General features: G+C 48.4%; 1 protein-coding gene across 9 annotated transcripts in view; it reads left to right on the top strand.

The window, feature by feature from the left end:
• PHF14 (PHD finger protein 14) overlaps window positions 1–20,137 on the top strand; it is a 276,270-nt gene that overhangs the window by 51,965 nt on the left and 204,168 nt on the right. For all 9 annotated transcript variants that reach the window (XR_012320018.1, XR_012320019.1, XM_073677292.1 and 6 more), the window contains 2 exons: window positions 4,745–4,851; window positions 5,553–5,648. Coding sequence is in view for 7 of the 9 variants with exons in the window: in XM_073677292.1 (XP_073533393.1) it covers window positions 4,745–4,851; window positions 5,553–5,648 (203 nt within the window). In the remaining 2 variants the exon portion in view is untranslated. The remainder of the gene's footprint in view (window positions 1–4,744; window positions 4,852–5,552; window positions 5,649–20,137) is intronic.

Below are 20,137 nucleotides of genomic sequence, written 5' to 3'. Positions count from 1 at the left end.
CCCCGCTGTATCTCTCTTTGTCGCTCGGTCTCTCCCCCGCTGTATCTCTCTTTGTCGCTCGGTCTCTCCCCCGCTGTATCTCTCTTTGTCGCTCGGTCTCTCCCCCGCTGTATCTCTCTTTGTCGCTCGGTCTCTCCCCCGCTGTATCTCTCTTTGTCGCTCGGTCTCTCCCCCGCTGTATCTCCCTTTGTTGCTCGGTCTCTCCCCCGCTGTATCTCCCTTTGTCGCTCGGTCTCTCCCCCGCTGTATCTCTCTTTGTCGCTCGGTCTCTCCCCCGCTGTATCTCTCTTTGTCGCTCGGTCTCTCCCCCGCTGTATCTCTCTTTGTCGCTCGGTCTCTCCCCCGCTGTATCTCTCTTTGTCGCTCGGTCTCTCCCCCGCTGTATCTCTCTTTGTCGCTCGGTCTCTCCCCCGCTGTATCTCTCTTTGTCGCTCGGTCTCTCCCCCGCTGTATCTCTCTTTGTCGCTCGGTCTCTCCCCCGCTGTATCTCTCTTTGTCGCTCGGTCTCTCCCCCGCTGTATCTCTCTTTGTCGCTCGGTCTCTCCCCCGCTGTATCTCTCTTTGTCGCTCGGTCTCTCCCCCGCTGTATCTCTCTTTGTCGCTCGGTCTCTCCCCCGCTGTATCTCTTTGTCGCTCGGTCTCTCCCCCGCTGTATCTCTCTTTGTCGCTCGGTCTCTCCCCCGCTGTATCTCTCTTTGTCGCTCGGTCTCTCCCCCGCTGTATCTCTCTTTGTCGCTCGGTCTCTCCCCCGCTGTATCTCTCTTTGTCGCTCGGTCTCTCCCCCGCTGTATCTCTCTTTGTCGCTCGGTCTCTCCCCCGCTGTATCTCTCTTTGTCGCTCGGTCTCTCCCCCGCTGTATCTCTCTTTGTCGCTCGGTCTCTCCCCCGCTGTATCTCTCTTTGTCGCTCGGTCTCTCCCCCGCTGTATCTCTCTTTGTCGCTCGGTCTCTCCCCCGCTGTATCTCTCTTTGTCGCTCGGTCTCTCCCCCGCTGTATCTCTCTTTGTCGCTCGGTCTCTCCCCCGCTGTATCTCTCTTTGTCGCTCGGTCTCTCCCCCGCTGTATCTCTCTTTGTCGCTCGGTCTCTCCCCCGCTGTATCTCTCTTTGTCGCTCGGTCTCTCCCCCGCTGTATCTCTCTTTGTCGCTCGGTCTCTCCCCCGCTGTATCTCTCTTTGTCGCTCGGTCTCTCCCCCGCTGTATCTCTCTTTGTCGCTCGGTCTCTCCCCCGCTGTATCTCTCTTTGTCGCTCGGTCTCTCCCCCGCTGTATCTCTCTTTGTCGCTCGGTCTCTCCCCCGCTGTATCTCTCTTTGTCGCTCGGTCTCTCCCCCGCTGTATCTCTCTTTGTCGCTCGGTCTCTCCCCCGCTGTATCTCTCTTTGTCGCTCGGTCTCTCCCCCGCTGTATCTCTTTGTCGCTCGGTCTCTCCCCCGCTGTATCTCTTTGTCGCTCGGTCTCTCCCCCGCTGTATCTCTTTGTCGCTCGGTCTCTCCCCTGCTGTATCTCTCTCTGTCGCTCGGTCTCTCCCCCGCTGTATCTCTCTCTCTCCTCGGTCCTGTCGCTCGGTCTCTCCCCCGCTGTATCTCTCTCTCTGACGCTCGGTCTCTCCCCCGCTGTATATCTCTCTCCTCGGTCCTGTCGCTCGGTCTCTCCCCCGCTGTATCTCTCTCTCCTCGGTCCTGTCGCTCGGTCTCTCCCCCGCTGTATCTCTCTTTGTCGCTCGGTCTCTCCCCCGCTGTATCTCTTTGTCGCTCGGTCTCTCCCCCGCTGTATCTCTCTTTGTCGCTCGGTCTCTCCCCCGCTGTATCTCTCTTTGTCGCTCGGTCTCTCCCCCGCTGTATCTCTCTTTGTCGCTCGGTCTCTCCCCCGCTGTATCTCTCTTTGTCGCTCGGTCTCTCCCCCGCTGTATCTCTCTTTGTCGCTCGGTCTCTCCCCCGCTGTATCTCTCTTTGTCGCTCGGTCTCTCCCCCGCTGTATCTCTCTTTGTCGCTCGGTCTCTCCCCCGCTGTATCTCTCTTTGTCGCTCGGTCTCTCCCCCGCTGTATCTCTCTTTGTCGCTCGGTCTCTCCCCCGCTGTATCTCTCTTTGTCGCTCGGTCTCTCCCCCGCTGTATCTCTCTTTGTCGCTCGGTCTCTCCCCCGCTGTATCTCTCTTTGTCGCTCGGTCTCTCCCCCGCTGTATCTCTCTTTGTCGCTCGGTCTCTCCCCCGCTGTATCTCTCTTTGTCGCTCGGTCTCTCCCCCGCTGTATCTCTCTTTGTCGCTCGGTCTCTCCCCCGCTGTATCTCTCTTTGTCGCTCGGTCTCTCCCCCGCTGTATCTCTCTTTGTCGCTCGGTCTCTCCCCCGCTGTATCTCTCTTTGTCGCTCGGTCTCTCCCCCGCTGTATCTTTCTTTGTCGCTCGGTCTCTCCCCCGCTGTATCTCTCTTTGTCGCTCGGTCTCTCCCCCGCTGTATCTCTCTTTGTCGCTCGGTCTCTCCCCCGCTGTATCTCTCTTTGTCGCTCGGTCTCTCCCCCGCTGTATCTCTCTTTGTCGCTCGGTCTCTCCCCCGCTGTATCTCTCTTTGTCGCTCGGTCTCTCCCCCGCTGTATCTCTCTTTGTCGCTCGGTCTCTCCCCCGCTGTATCTCTCTTTGTCGCTCGGTCTCTCCCCCGCTGTATCTCTTTGTCGCTCGGTCTCTCCCCCGCTGTATCTCTCTTTGTCGCTCGGTCTCTCCCCCGCTGTATCTCTCTTTGTCGCTCGGTCTCTCCCCCGCTGTATCTCTCTTTGTCGCTCGGTCTCTCCCCCGCTGTATCTCTCTTTGTCGCTCGGTCTCTCCCCCGCTGTATCTCTCTTTGTCGCTCGGTCTCTCCCCCGCTGTATCTCTCTTTGTCGCTCGGTCTCTCCCCCGCTGTATCTCTCTTTGTCGCTCGGTCTCTCCCCCGCTGTATCTCTCTTTGTCGCTCGGTCTCTCCCCCGCTGTATCTCTTTGTCGCTCGGTCTCTCCCCCGCTGTATCTCTTTGTCGCTCGGTCTCTCCCCTGCTGTATCTCTCTCTGTCGCTCGGTCTCTCCCCCGCTGTATCTCTCTCTCTCCTCGGTCCTGTCGCTCGGTCTCTCCCCCGCTGTATCTCTCTCTCTGACGCTCGGTCTCTCCCCCGCTGTATCTCTCTCTCCTCGGTCCCGTAGCTCGGTCTCTCCCCCGCTGTATCTCTCTCTCTGACGCTCGGTCTCTCCCCCGCTGTATCTCTCTCTCCTCGGTCCCGTAGCTCGGTCTCTCCCCCGCTGTGTCTCTCTCTCTCCTCGGCCCTGTCGCTCGGTCTCTCCCCAGCTGTATCGCTCTCTCCTCGGTCCTGTCGCTCGGTCTCTCCCCCGCTGTATCTCTCTCTCCTCGGTCCCGTAGCTCGGTCTCTCCCCCGCTGTGTCTCTCTCTCTGACGCTCGGTCTCTCCCCCGCTGTGTCTCTCTCTCTGACGCTCGGTCTCTCCCCCGCTGTATCTCTCTCTCTGACGCTCGGTCTCTCCCCCGCTGTATCTCTCTCTCCTCGGTCCTGTCGCTCGGTCTCTCCCCCGCTGTATCTCTCTCTCTGACGCTCGGTCTCTCCCCCGCTGTATCTCTCTCTCCTCGGTCCCGTAGCTCGGTCTCTCCCCCGCTGTGTCTCTCTCTCTCCTCGGCCCTGTCGCTCGGTCTCTCCCCAGCTGTATCGCTCTCTCCTCGGTCCTGTCGCTCGGTCTCTCCCCCGCTGTATCTCTCTCTCCTCCGCCCTGTCGCTCGGTCTCTCCCCCGCTGTATATCTCTCTCTGTCGCTCGGTCTCTCCCCCGCTGTATATCTCTCTCTGTCGCTCGGTGTCTCCCCCGCTGTATCTCTCTGTCGCTCGGTGTCTCCCCCTCTGTATCTCTCTCTCTGTCGCTCGGTCTCTCCCCCTCTGTATCTCTCTCTCTGTCGCTCGGTCTCTCCCCCGCTGTATCTCTCTCTCTGTCGCTCGGTCTCTCCCCCGCTGTATCTCTCTCTCTGTCGCTCGGTCTCTCCCCCGCTGTATCTCTCTCTCCTCGGTCCTGTCGCTCGGTCTCTCCCCCGCTGTATCTCTCTCTCTGTCGCTCGGTCTCTCCCCCGCTGTATCTCTCTCTCCTCGGCCCTGTCGCTCGGTCTCTCCCCCGCTGTATCTCTCTCCTCGGCCCTGTCCCTCGGTCTCTCCCCCGCTGTATCTCTCTGTCGCTCAGTCTCTCCCCCTCTGTATCTCTCTCTCTGTCGCTCGGTCTCTCCCCCGCTGTATCTCTCTCTCTGTCGCTCGGTCTCTCCCCCGCTGTATCTCTCTCTCTGTCGCTCGGTCTCTCCCCCGCTGTATCTCTCTCTCCTCGGTCCTGTCGCTCGGTCTCTCCCCCGCTGTATCTCTCTCTCCTCGGCCCTGTCGCTCGGTCTCTCCCCCGCTGTATCTCTCTCCTCGGCCCTGTCGCTCGGTCTCCCCCGCTGTATCTCTCTCTGTCGCTCGGTCTCTCCCCCGCTGTATCTCTCTCTCTGTCGCTCGGTCTCTCCCCCGCTGTATCTCTCTCTCTGTAGCTCGGTCTCTCCCCCGCTGTATCTCTCTCTCCTCGGTCCTGTCGCTCGGTCTCTCCCCCGCTGTATCTCTCTCTCCTCGGTCCTGTCGCTCGGTCTCTCCCCCGCTGTGTCTCTTTCGGCCGTTTCTGGTGTATATTTTGGTATTTCGCTCTCTCTCACTGTCGCCCGCTCACATCAGATGCGTTTTGTGATTTTTCCCATTTTTTTTGTACATCAGAGAGGAACATGCGGATGATGCAGCTGCAGGAAAACATGGCCGAGCAAAAGAACATAAAGGACAAATTAGAGAACGAGCAGGAGAAGCTGCACATCGAGTATAACAAGGTCTGTAGTGTCTCACATCAGCGCTGCGCCGCTCACCGCCCGGAATATTAATGTGCCGGCCGGCCGTGATTTATGTGTTTCTGCTTTGAAGGATTATTTTGTGTTATCCCTTTGAAATCTGCTTTATCAGCGGCTTTACAATGACAAGTCTCAGACTCCGGGGTGTCCGCCAGTAAAACAGACCATTGATAACTCACAGCCCGTGCAGTCCTCACATTACTTCTGTGTCTCTCACTGGTTTCATTCCATATAGAAATGAAATGATACGTTTATAAAAGGGTCTGGAGGACGGTGACGTGACTTGTGATAGAGCCTGCCGGATGCCGGACCGGTTTCGGATCGAGCCTGCCGATCCGATCCGAGCCTGCCAGGCCGGAGCTGCCTGGAAGAGGGATCGAGATGGATGGATAGATAATGTAGAGGAGATCAATATGTATAGTAATGGATGGTAAATCTATGAAATGATAGGATATGTCAGGTACATACACACTGTACATATGTGAATAGATATAAGGTGGAAAGTGATGCACATTTGAAATTTAAATGGCAAAAGTCTGTGCACCCCTGAGTGTTGCCTAATTTAAACCACCCCTATTGGAAGCTGATCCTTGTGGTCGATGCTGCGCGATGAGTTCTCGTGACCCTTTTTTATATAAATGTGGTTGCCCTGGATGATACCAGAAGTTTTCTTACATTTGTAGCTCTGTGAAGCTCTGGATGATCTGCAGAACGTCAGCAGCAACCTGCGGAGCGAAGGGCAGAATCTCTGGGTTATGATGTGTAAAGTTGCCGGCCAGGTAAGTCTTATTTTATTCATATTTATATACTTTGCATATTTTGTATACACTCATGTTTTATATACATGGACGCGGCGGGTCTTGCGGGGCGCTCCCAGGACGCGGCGGGTCTTGCCTGTGGCGGGTCTTGCTTAGTGTTGCCTGCCTGTGGCGGGTCTTGCGGAGTGTTGCCTGCCTGTGGCGGGTCTTGCGGAGTGTTGCCTGCCTGTGGCAGTATACAGCGGTATGCTGGAGATCTTGCGGGGCGCTCCCGTGATGCGGCGGGTCTTGCGGGGCGTTGCTCAGACGACCATAAATAACCTCCGTGACAGCGGCGGAGGCCTTGGGTGCCGGGATTTCTGCACGAGGCTCAGGCTCAAGAAATCAGGATGTTCTGACAGTTTTGTTTCCATTTTTCCATCATTTACAGATGACTAACATGTCTGCGTCCTGTGATTTCCCTCTCCGTCCTGTGATTTCCCTCTCCGTCCTGTGGTTTCCCTCTCCGTCCTGTGGTTTCCCTCTCCGTCCTGTGGTTTCCCTCTCCGTCCTGTGGTTTCCCTCTCCGTCCTGTGGTTTCCCTCTCCGTCCTGTGGTTTCCCTCTCCGTCCTGTGGTTTCCCTCTCCGTCCTGTGGTTTCCCTCTCCGTCCTGTGGTTTCCCTCTCCGTCCTGTGGTTTCCCTCTCCGTCCTGTGGTTTCCCTCTCCGTCCTGTGGTTTCCCTCTCCGTCCTGTGGTTTCCCTCTCCGTCCTGTGGTTTCCCTCTCCGTCCTGTGGTTTCCCTCTCCGTCCTGTGGTTTCCCTCTCCGTCCTGTGGTTTCCCTCTCCGTCCTGTGGTTTCCCTCTCCGTCCTGTGGTTTCCCTCTCCGTCCTGTGGTTTCCCTCTCCGTCCTGTGGTTTCCCTCTCCGTCCCGTGGTTTACCTCTCCGTCCCGTGGTTTCCCTCTCCGTCCCGTGGTTTCCCTCTCCGTCCCGTGGTTTCCCTCTCCGTCCCGTGGTTTCCCTCTCCGTCCCGTGGTTTCCCTCTCCGTCCCGTGGTTTCCCTCTCCGTCCCGTGGTTTCCCTCTCCGTCCCGTGGTTTCCCTCTCCGTCCCGTGGTTTCCCTCTCCGTCCCGTGGTTTCCCTCTCCGTCTCGTGGTTTCCCTCTCCGTCTCGTGGTTTCCCTCTCCGTCCCGTGGTTTCCCTCTCCGTCCCGTGGTTTCCCTCTCCGTCCCGTGGTTTCCCTCTCCGTCCCGTGGTTTCCCTCTCCGTCCCGTGGTTTCCCTCTCCGTCCCGTGGTTTCCCTCTCCGTCCCGTGGTTTCCCTCTCCGTCCCGTGGTTTCCCTCTCCATCTTTCCCTTTTGCTGTTACTATGTCAGTGTTGAGCATTGTTACTTCTGTCTGTAACAACGATGAAATATTGTTACCATAAAACCAGAAAACTCCATTCTATTACATTTTACTGTATTTTTATGTTTAGATCAGGAGGATAAACTAGTAACCGTCGGCTTTCAGGATTCTGCCATTTTTATTTACAAACTTGTCAAGTAGCGCGACGTCGTGCGCCCCTCGCCTGTGACAGGACAGGAGTTCATGGCCACATCCATCCCTAATGGCCGATCACTTGTCTAAAGTTTGTATCATGACGTCCAGACTGACATCTACAGTTCTATAAAGCAGAAAACTTCCAACTGTTCATGTTATCTTCTCAAAGTAACTAATGGAAAAAGTTGTAACTGTCTACTATTTAACAGTTGTAAAGCTGAGACTTCTAGTCCCTCTTCTGCCCAACCGCCTGTGTTACTTTAGAAGTTAATTGTGCACGAACATATGGCCATGTAAAATTGTCTGACATAAACCTAACTGTAGGGGAACGTTACATGCATATACTATATTTTTCTCCTATATACAAGAATATAACTACTATAATACTGGCCATTGTACAAGAATATAACTACTATAATACTGGCCATTGTACAAGAATATAACTACTATAATACTGTCCCCTATGTACAAGAATATAACTGCTATAATACTGCTCCCTATGTACAAGAATATAACTGCTATAATACTGCCCCTATGTACAAGAATATAACTACTATAATACTGCCCCCTATGTACAAGAATATAACTACTATAATACTGCCCCCTATGTACAAGAATATACAGTGCCTACAAGTAGTATTCAACCCCCTGCAGATTTAGCTGGTTGACACATGCGGAATTAACTTGGCATTGTGACATTTGTACTGTAGATCAGCCTGGAAGTGGGAAATGCACTGCAGCAAATTTTTTTTTTTTTTTTTATAAAAAGTTAATTCAGAGTGTCATTTATTATTCAACCCCTCAAACCACAAGAATTCTGTTTGGTCCCCCTAAAGTATTAAGAAGTAGTTCAAGCACCAAGAATAATGAGCTTCACATGTGTGAATTAAAGATCTCTTTTGCCAGCCTTTTCTGACTATTTAAGACCCTCCCCAAACTTGTGAACAGCACTCAGACATGGTCAACATGGGAAAGACAAAGGAGCATTCCAAGGCCATCAGAGACAAGATCGTGGAGGGTCACAAGGCTGGCAAGGGGTACAAAACCCTTTCCAAGGAGTTGGGCCTACCTGTCTCCACTGTTGGGAGCATCATCCGTAAGTGGAAGACTTATGGAACTACTGTTAGCCTTCCACGGCCAGGACAGCCTTTGAAAGTGTCCTCCCGTGCCGAGGCCAGGCTTGTCCGAAGAGTCAAGGCTAATCCAAGGACAACAAGGAAGGAGCTCCGGGAAGATCTCATGGCAGTTGGGACATTGGTTTCAGTCAATACCATAAGTAACGTACTCCACCGCAATGGTCTCCGTTCCAGACGAGCCCATAAGGTACCTTTACTTTCAAAGCGTCATGTCAAGGCTCGTCTACAGTTTGCTCATGATCACTTGGAGGACTCTGAGACAGACTGGTTCAAGGTTCTATGGTCTGATGAGACCAAGATCGAGATCTTTGGTGCCAACCACACACGTGACGTTTGGAGACTGGATGGCACTGCATACGACCCCAAGAATACCATCCCTACAGTCAAGCATGGTGGTGGCAGCATCATGCTGTGGGGCTGTTTCTCTGCCAAGGGGCCTGGCCATCTGGTCCGCATCCATGGGAAGATGGATAGCACGGCCTACCTGGAGATTTTGGCCAAGAACCTCCGCTCCTCCATCAAGGATCTTAAGATGGGTCGTAATTTCATCTTCCAACAAGACAACGACCCAAAGGACACAGCCAAGAAAACCAAGGCCTGGTTCAATAGGGAAAAAGTCAAGGTGTTGGAGTGGCCTAGTCAGTCTCCTGACCTTAACCCAATTGAAAACTTGTGGAAGGAGCTCAAGAATAAAGTCCACATGAAACACCCAAAGAACCTAGATAACTTGGAGAAGATCTGCATGGAGGAGTGGGCCAAGATAACTCCACAGACCTGTGCCGGCCTGATCAGGTCTTATAAAAGACGATTATTAGCTGTAATTGCAAACAAGGGTTATTCCACAAAATATTAAACATAGGGGTTGTATAATAATTGACCCACACTTTTATGTTTAAAATTTATTAAAATTCAACTGAGCAACATAACCTTTTGGTTTGTAAGATTTATGCTTCTGTTCATAAAACCTACTCTCGTTTGCAGTTTGAAGGCTCTAACTTATTTGCATCTTATCAAACCAGCTAAAGCTGCAGGGGGTTTAATACTACTTGTAGGCAGTGTAACTACTATAATACTGCCCCCTATGTACAAGAATATAACTACTATAATACTGCTCCTATGTACAATAATATAACTACTATAATACTGCCCCCTATGTACAAGAATATAGCTACTATAATACTGCCCCTATGTACAAGAATATAACTACTATAATACTGCTCCTATGTACAAGAATATAACTACTATAATACTGCCCTCTATGTACAAGAATATAACTACTATAATACTGCTCCTATGTACAAGAATATAACTACTATAATACTGCTCCTATGTACAAGTATATAACTACTATAATACTGCCCCTATGTACAAGAATATAACTACTATAATACTGCCCCTATGTACAAGAATATAACTACTATAATACTGCTCCTATGTACAAGAATATAACTACTATAATACTGCCCCTATGTACAAGAATATAACTACTATAATACTGCTCCTATGTACAAGTATATAACTACTATAATACTGCCCCCTATGTACAAGAATATAACTACTATAATACTGCCCCCTATGTACAAGAATATAACTACTATAATACTGCCCCCTATGTACAAGAATATAACTACTATAATGCTGCTCCTATGTACAAGAATATAACTACTATAATGCTGCTCCTATGTACAAGAATATAACTACTATAATACTGCCCCCTATGTACAAGAATATAACTACTATAATACTGCCCCTATGTACAAGAATATAACTATTATAATACTGCCTCCTATGTACAAGAATATAACTACTATAATACTGCCCCCTATGTACAAGAATATAACTACTATAATACTGCCTCCTATGTACAAGAATATAACTACTATAATACTGTCCCCTATGTAAAAGAATATAACTACTATAATACTGTCCCCTATGTAAAAGAATATAACTACTATAATACTGCCCCTATGTACAAGAATATAACTACTATAATACTGCTCCTATGTACAAGAATATAACTACTATAATACTGCTCCTATATACAAGAATATAACTACTGTAATACTGCCCCTATGTACAAGAATATAACTACTGTAATACTGCCCCTATGTATAAGAATATAACTACTGTAATACTGCCCCTATGTACAAGAATATAACTACTATAATACTGCCCCTATGTACAAGAATATAACTACTATAATACTGCCCCTATGTACAAGAATATAACTACTATAATACTGCCCCTATGTACAAGAATATAACTACTATAATACTGCCCCCTATGTACAAGAATATAACTACTATAATACTGCTCCTATGTACAAGAATATAACTACTATAATACTGCTCCTATGTACAAGAATATAACTACTATAATACTGCTCCTATGTACAAGAATATAACTACTATAATACTGCTCCTATGTACAAGAATATAACTACTATAATACTGCCCCCTATGTACAAGAATATAACTACTATAATACTGCCCCTATCTACAAGAATATAACTATTATAATACTGCCTCCTATGTACAAGAATATAACTACTATAATACTGCCCCCTATGTGCAAGAATATAACTACTATAATACTGCCCCCTATGTAGAAGAATATAACTACTATAATACTGCTCCCTATGTACAAGAATATAACTACTATAATACTGCTCCCTATGTACAAGAATATAACTACTATAATACTGCTCCTATGTACAAGAATATAACTACTATAATACTGCTCCTATGTACAAGAATATAACTACTATAATACTGCCCCCTATGTACAAGAATATAACTACTATAATACTGCCCCCTATGTAGAAGAATATAACTACTATAATACTGCCCCCTATGTACAAGAATATAACTACTATAATACTGCCCCTATGTACAAGAATATAACTATTATAATACTGCCTCCTATGTACAAGAATATAACTACTATAATACTGCCCCCTATGTACAAGAATATAACTACTATAATACTGCCTCCTATGTACAAGAATATAACTACTATAATACTGTCCCCTATGTACAAGAATATAACTACTATAATACTGCCCCTATGTACAAGAATATAACTACTATAATACTGCTCCTATGTACAAGAATATAACTACTATAATACTGCTCCTATATACAAGAATATAACTACTGTAATACTGCCCCTATGTACAAGAATATAACTACTGTAATACTGCCCCTATGTACAAGAATATAACTACTGTAATACTGCTCCTATGTACAAGAATATAACTACTATAATACTGCCCCCTATGTACAAGAATATAACTACTATAATACTGTCCCCTATGTACAAGAATATAACTACTAGAATACTGCCCCTATGTACAAGAATATAACTACTAGAATACTGCTCCTATGTCCAAGAATATAACTACTATAATACTGCTCCTATATACAAGAATATAACTACTGTAATACTGCCCCTATGTACAAGGATATAACTACTGTAATACTGCCCCTATGTACAAGAATATAACTACTGTAATACTGCTCCTATGTACAAGAATATAACTACTATAATACTGCCCCCTATGTACAAGAATATAACTACTATAATACTGTCCCCTATGTACAAGAATATAACTACTAGAATACTGCCCCTATGTACAAGAATATAACTACTATAATGCTGTCCCCTATGTACAAGAATATAACTACTATAATACTGCCCCTATGTACAAGAATATAACTACTATAATACTGCCCCTATGTACAAGAATATAACTACTATAATACTGCCCCCTATGTACAAGAATATAACTACTATAATACTGCTCCTATGTACAAGAATATAACTACTATAATACTGCTCCTATGTACAAGAATATAACTACTATAATACTGCCCCCTATGTACAAGAATATAACTACTATAATACTGCCCCTATCTACAAGAATATAACTATTATAATACTGCCTCCTATGTACAAGAATATAACTACTATAATACTGCCCCCTATGTGCAAGAATATAACTACTATAATACTGCCCCCTATGTAGAAGAATATAACTACTATAATACTGCTCCCTATGTAGAAGAATATAACTACTATAATACTGCTCCCTATGTACAAGAATATAACTACTATAATACTGTCCCCTATGTACAAGAATATAACTACTATAATAGTGCTCCTATGTACAAGAATATAACTACTATAATACTGCTCCTATGTACAAGAATATAACTACTATAATACTGCCCCTATGTACAAGAATACAACTACTATAATACTGCCCCTATGTACAAGAATATAACTACTATAATACTGCCCCTATGTACAAGAATACAACTACTATAATACTGCTCCTATGTACAAGAATATAACTACTATAATACTGCCCCTATGTACAAGAATATAACTACTATAATACTGCCCCCTATGTACAAGAATATAACTACTATAATACTGCCCCTATGTACAAGAATATAACTACTATAATACTGCCCCTATGTACAAGAATACAACTACTATAATACTGCTCCTATGTACAAGAATATAACTACTATAATACTGCCCCTATGTACAAGAATATAACTACTATAATACTGCCCCCTATGTACAAGAATATAACTACTATAATACTGCCCCTATGTACAAGAATATAACTACTATAATACTGCCCCTATGTACAAGAATATAACTACTATAATACTGCCCCTATGTACAAGAATACAACTACTATAATACTGCTCCTATGTACAAGAATATAACTACTATAATACTGCCCCTATGTACAAGAATATAACTACTATAATACTGCCCCTATGTACAAGAATATAACTACTATAATACTGCCCCCTATGTACAAGAATATAACTACTATAATACTGCTCCTATGTACAAGAATATAACTACTATAATACTGCTCCTATATACAAGAATATAACAACTATAATACTGCCCCCTATGTACAGGAATATAACTACTATAATATACATATAATCGGTTATCTCTGCATTTAGCTGTTACAGTAGAAAGTACATTGATCGCTGAGATTATAATTTTTGAAAGAGAGAAAAATAATATTCTGTCTTGAAGTGTTTGTGACATGCTCCTGCTCAGCCTTTCCATTGATTTAATCAGCCGGTGTGATATTCCGTCGGCCGTGCCAATTTGGCTGCATCTACTTTGGCTACCGGTCTTTTCCTTACCGAGCAGCTTTTCTGATAATTACAGTCACCAACAAGAATACTTTGCATCCATCAACTCGGAATAAGGGAAACTATCGACTCCGTCTTAAAGGAGCTTTACTCGATTAGTGGGGTAATAAAACGCTGTGAATATATGTCAGTGACTCTGGGGGGGTCTCAGCCCTGGAATTTGGGAATATAAAGTAGTGATTCAGGACACTGGTTAGGGGTTTAGGAGGCCTGTGCCCAATATCAGACCCAATCCTTCCATCCTATTTCGGCTTAAGAACACTTCCGGACCCCATTATAAGAGTGGCTCCTGCTCAGGTGGACTGTTTGGTCATGCATTACGTGGACACACATGCTGTTAAAGGTGTGGTCCATCTTTGGGGATTATATCCTATATAAGTGATGCATGTATTTTTACATTTAGGCTTCATTAATAATTTTATACTGTCTGCGTTGTATATGCGCAGTGTTACTTTGTCTTTTTAGCTGCAAAGTGAGCAAACTGAGAATCAAGCAGTGAGCTAAGAGTCCAACTGGAGAGTTTGTATTTTTTTTTTTTCAATCTGTCTTTTTCTGAGCTCCTCTTTGCTGATTGATGACAACAGACCACATCATTGTGCAGGCAAATAAAGAGCCTGCAAAACAGTGCATAACGCTTAAAGGGGTTATCCAGGCTTTTGATGAAAGTCAGCAGTTGCAATATGTGACTGCAGACTTCTGTATCCTGATAGCTTGTGGTTCCTTGGCTGTCAGGATTCTCCTGTGCTGTCTTTGCGAGCGGGCGGGCATGTGACAATATATATGTAATTTGCATACTTCCAGACCCATGTCAACTAGACTTGCCTGTCGGCTGTCAGTGCACGTCTATAGAGAGAGGATGAGCCCGTCTAGTCTGCACGGAGCTGGAGAATCCTGACAGTGTGCTCACCGTACGCCGCCAGGATTCAAAAGTCTGCAGGCACATAGTGTTTGCCGATGCTATTTTCTATTGCTTGAGTCTCGTGTAAGGGTCAAGTGCAGAATTTCAACCAGATCTAAATAGGTCGTGGTTCGTTCGAAAGAGATATATTGCGCCTAAAACTTTTTTTCTCCAAAATTTATTTTTAACTTTTTAAACTTGTTTTTTTTTTTCCCAGTTAAGAGCCCTCCCCTGTTGTCAGCCTTTTAACCAGCCATCTCCCTCTTCCTTCCTCACGCCATCATTGTATAGAAAAGATTTATTTATTTACTAGTCCTTCTATTTAGTTGTCCAGTTCTGTCTGGAAGTTTGTGGTGTACTTCAGTTACTTCAGGTGGTCAAATGGTGACCCCCCCTCTGGAAATGATGTGGCTTTGTGTTCTTTTAAGTTGGATTACCAACTCCGTCGCTACAAATTCCTGTAAGATGCAATTGCATGGACTGTACCACTAAAGTTCTGTACTTAGATAAACGCCTATCACTAATAATGATGATGACTGCACAGTGGACGTAGAAACTCCTATCACTAATAATAATGATGACTGCACAGTGGATGTAGAAACGCCTATCACTAATAATGATGATGACTGCACAGTGGACGTAGAAACGCCTATCCCTGATAATGATGATGACTGCACAGTGGACTTAGAAACGCCTATCGCTGATAATGATGATGACTGCACAGTGGACTTAGAAACGCCTATCACTGATAATGATGATGACTGCACAGTGGACGTAGAAACGCCTATCGCTGATAATGATGATGACTGCACAGTGGACGTAGAAACGCCTATCGCTGATAATGATGACTGCACAGTGGACGTAGAAACGCCTATCACTGCTAATGACGATGACTGCACAGTGGACGTAGAAACGCCTATCACTGCTAATGACGATGACTGCACAGTGGACGTAGAAACGCCTATCGCTGATAATGATGATGACTGCACAGTGGACGTAGAAACGCCTATCGCTGATAATGATGACTGCACAGTGGACGTAGAAATGCCTATCACTGCTAATGACGATGACTGCACAGTGGACGTAGAAACGCCTATCGCTGATAATGATAATGACTGCACAGTGGACGTAGAAACGCCTATCGCTGATAATGATGATGACTGCACAGTGGACGTAGAAACGCCTATCACTGCTAATGATGATGACTGCACAGTGGACGTAGAAACGCCTATCACTGCTAATGATGACTGCACAGTGGACGTAGAAACGCCTATCACTGCTAATGATGATGACTGCACAGTGGACGTAGAAACGCCTATCGCTGATAATGATGATGACTGCACAGTGGACGTAGAAACGCCTATCGCTGATAATGATGATGACTGCACAGTGGACGTAGAAACGCCTATCGCTGATAATGATGACTGCACAGTGGAGGCAGAAAACGCCTATCGCTGATAATGATGATGACTGCACAGTGGACGTAGAAACGCCTATCACTGCTAATGACGATGACTGCACAGTGGACGTAGAAACGCCTATCGCTGATAATGATGATGACTGCACAGTGGACGTAGAAACGCCTATCACTGCTAATGATGATGACTGCACAGTGGACGTAGAAACGCCTATCACTGATAATGACGATGACTGCACAGTGGACGTAGAAACGCCTATCACTGCTAATGATGATGACTGCACAGTGGACGTAGAAACGCCTATCGCTGATAATGGTGATGACTGCACAGTGGACGTAGAAACGCCTATCGCTGATAATGATGATGACTGCACAGTGGACGTAGAAACGCCTATCGCTGATAATGATGACTGCACAGTGGAGGCAGAAAACGCCTATCGCTGATAATGATGTTGACTGCACAGTGGAGCTAGAAACGCCTATCACTGATAATGATGATGACTGAACAGTGGAGCTAGAAACGCCTATTTCTGCTAATGATGATGGCTGCACAGTGGAGATAGGAGTTTCTATCACTGATAATGATGATGGCTGCACTCTGCCTGTCTCACACTTGTAATGCAGGAGATCACAGTTCAGCCTCCCTTACTGTATACTGATGGAAGAGAGGATAGCCATGCTGTTACCCCCAAGCTGGCAGAGATGTTACTGGCTCTAGCTGGTCGTGGGATTTATAGTAGAGCATAGAGAAATAATATGCAGAATGAGAGCTGGGAATCAAGATAGAGGTTGAAAAGGAGTGCAGACTGTGATAAATGATTAGGTGGGGGGTGCATTTATTGTACAAATAACCTGGCATGCTTCTTTAAGTCCCCTTTAAATGCATTTGTGCGCACTTGGACGGCTATCGGTATATACATACGTATGAAAGTGTCTTTTGTCCCTGTACAAGACGACTGCATGTGTGTGTCTGTAATGATAGTGGCAGGAGCAGAATTCATTTACACAGCTTGCATGACATTTTTTTTCCAGTTGGTTGAACAGATGTAAACCCACGGGGCCCCCGAGAAATGACTTTGATAGATGGCTGCTGTCTGAGACGCTAGCATACAACAGATTAGTGCAAACCCAAAGAGAATCTCCTCTGCTTTGTAGAGGGTTTGGTCCAATAAGATAATGTTTCTAATTAACCTATAGAGCACTGATGGAGCCGGGACGCCGAGCAAAGAAACGGCTTCACTATTCTTTTGTCAGTTTAAGCTGGAGAAGTCGCTCTGGGCTCATTTCTCGGCCAAATCATGATTTTTATTTTTTTTTTTTTACTTTTTTTTTATTTTTTTTTTTATAGTTTGTTTTTTGCTTTATTCCTGTCTTGTCGATGTAAAATATATTTTATAGAAATCAGATGCATATTATTTAAGGAAATAGTTTTTTATTGGCCATAAGAAAACAACATATTATTTCAGATTGGGTTTGATGAGCAGAGTCATCTCACTATCATTACTGGGTGATCAATTTACTGACAGTTGTGTTGTAATACTGGAATATTTTAATAATGCATTAATACCATACAGAGGTTGTTACGGCTCACCTGGAGAGGTGGATTTGCTAAACTATAAGTTAGGGTGAGTGGTACTGACCAGATGGGTTGATAAGCCGAAATGGTACATGGAAGTGTGAGGATCAGCCAAGCAGGACATGCTGGAGGGCACGTTGAGCAGCAGAGCTGGATATGCTGGAGGGCACGTTGAGCAGCAGAGCATGACATGTTGGACAGCCCGTTGAGCAGCTGAGCAGGATATGCTGGAGGGCACGTTGAGCAGCTGAGCAGGATATGCTGGAGGGCACGTTGAGCAGCAGAGCTGGATATGCTGGACGGCCCGTTGATCAGCAGAGCTGGATATGCTGGACTGCCCGTTGAGCAGCAGAGCAGGATATGCTGGACGGCACGTTGAGCAGCAGAGCTGGATATGCTGGACGGCACGTTGAGCAGCAGAGCTGGATATGCTGGACGGCCCGTTGAGCAGCAGAGCTGGATATGCTGGACGGCCCGTTGAGCAGCAGAGCTGGATATGCTGGACGGCCCGTTGAGCAGCAGAGCTGGATATGCTGGACGGCCCGTTGAGCAGCAGAGCTGGATATGCTGGACGGCACGTTGAGCAGCAGAGCTGGATATGCTGGACGGCACGTTGATCAGCAGAGCGGGATGTGCTGGACGGCCCGTTGAGCCACGGAGCGGGACGTGCTGGACGGCCCGTTGAGCCGCTCAGCGGGACGTGCTGGACGGCCCGTTGAGCCGCGGAGCAGGATATGCTGGACGGCACGTTGAGCAGCAGAGCTGGATATGCTGGACGGCCCGTTGATCAGCAGAGCTGGATATGCTGGACGGCCCGTTGAGCAGCAGAGCAGGATATGCTGGACGGCACGTTGAGCAGCAGAGCTGGATATGCTGGACGGCACGTTGAGCAGCAGAGCTGGATATGCTGGACGGCCCGTTGAGCAGCAGAGCTGGATATGCTGGACGGCCCGTTGAGCAGCAGAGCTGGATATGCTGGACGGCACGTTGAGCAGCAGAGCTGGATATGCTGGACGGCACGTTGATCAGCAGAGCGGGATGTGCTGGACGGCCCGTTGAGCCACGGAGCGGGACGTGCTGGACGGCCCGTTGAGCCGCTCAGCGGGACGTGCTGGACGGCCCGTTGAGCCGCGGAGCAGGATATGCTGGACGGCACGTTGAGCAGCAGAGCTGGATATGCTGGACGGCCCGTTGATCAGCAGAGCTGGATATGCTGGACGGCCCGTTGAGCAGCAGAGCAGGATATGCTGGACGGCACGTTGAGCAGCAGAGCTGGATATGCTGGACGGCACGTTGAGCAGCAGAGCTGGATATGCTGGACGGCCCGTTGCGCAGCAGAGCAGGATATGCTGGACGGCCCGTTGAGCCACGGAGCATGACGCGCTGGACGGCCCGTTGAGCCGCTCAGCGGGACGCCCTGGACTGCCCGTTGAGCCGCGGAGCGGGACGTGCTGGACGGCCCGTTGAGCCACGGAGCAGGATATGCTGGACGGCACGTTGAGCAGCAGAGCTGGATATGCTGGACGGCCCGTTGAGCAGCAGAGCTGGATATGCTGGACGGCCCGTTGAGCAGCAGAGCTGGATATGCTGGACGGCCCGTTGAGCAGCAGAGCTGGATATGCTGGACGGCCCGTTGAGCAGCAGAGCTGGATATGCTGGACGGCACGTTGAGCAGCAGAGCTGGATATGCTGGACGGCACGTTGAGCAGCAGAGCTGGATATGCTGGACGGCCTGTTGAGCAGCAGAGCAGGATATGCTGGACGGCCCGTTGAGCCACGGAGCGGGACGTGCTGGACGGCCCGTTGAGCCGCTCAGCGGGACGCCCTGGACTGCCCGTTGAGCCGCGGAGCGGGACGTGCTGGACGGCCCGTTGAGCCGCGGAGCAGGATATGCTGGACGGCCCGTTGAGCAGCAGAGCAGGATATGCTGGACGGCCCGTTGAGCAGCAGAGCTGGATATGCTGGACGGCCCATTGAGCAGCAGACCTGGATATGCTGGACGGCCCGTTGAGCAGCAGAGCTGGATATGCTGGACGGCCCGTTGAGCAGCAGAGCTGGATATGCTGGACGGCACGTTGAGCAGCAGAGCTGGATATGCTGGACGGCACGTTGAGCAGCAGAGCTGGATATGCTGGACGGCCTGTTGAGCAGCAGAGCAGGATATGCTGGACGGCCCGTTGAGCCACGGAGCGGGACGTGCTGGACGGCCCGTTGAGCCGCTCAGCGGGACGCCCTGGACTGCCCGTTGAGCCGCGGAGCGGGACGCGCTGGACGGCCCGTTGAGCCGCGGAGCAGGATATGCTGGACGGCCCGTTGAGCAGCAGAGCAGGATATGCTGGACGGCCCGTTGAGCAGCAGAGCTGGATATGCTGGACGGCCCATTGAGCAGCAGACCTGGATATGCTGGACGGCCCGTTGAGCAGCAGAGCAGGATATGCTGGACGGCCCGTTGAGCAGGATATGCTGGACGGCCCGTTGAGCAGGATATGCTGGACGGCCCGTTGAGCAGGATATGCTGGACGGCCCGTTGAGCAGGATATGCTGGACGGCCCGTTGAGCAGGATATGCTGGACGGCCCGTTGAGCAGGATATGCTGGACGGCCCGTTGAGCAGGATATGCTGGACGGCCCGTTGAGCAGGATATGCTGGACGGCCCGTTGAGCAGGATATGCTGGACGGCCCGTTGAGCAGGATATGCTGGACGGCCCGTTGAGCAGGATATGCTGGACGGCCCGTTGAGCAGGATATGCTGGACGGCCCGTTGAGCAG

The sequence above is a fragment of the Phyllobates terribilis genome, unplaced genomic scaffold (genome assembly GCF_046119375.1).
Source record: "Phyllobates terribilis strain yellow unplaced genomic scaffold, ASM4611937v1 Scaffold_4__5_contigs__length_816908805, whole genome shotgun sequence".
NCBI classification, from domain to species: Eukaryota; Metazoa; Chordata; class Amphibia; order Anura; family Dendrobatidae; genus Phyllobates; species Phyllobates terribilis.
Note: the sequence above shows the minus strand (reverse complement) of the source record. Positions and strands in the feature narration are given on the sequence as shown.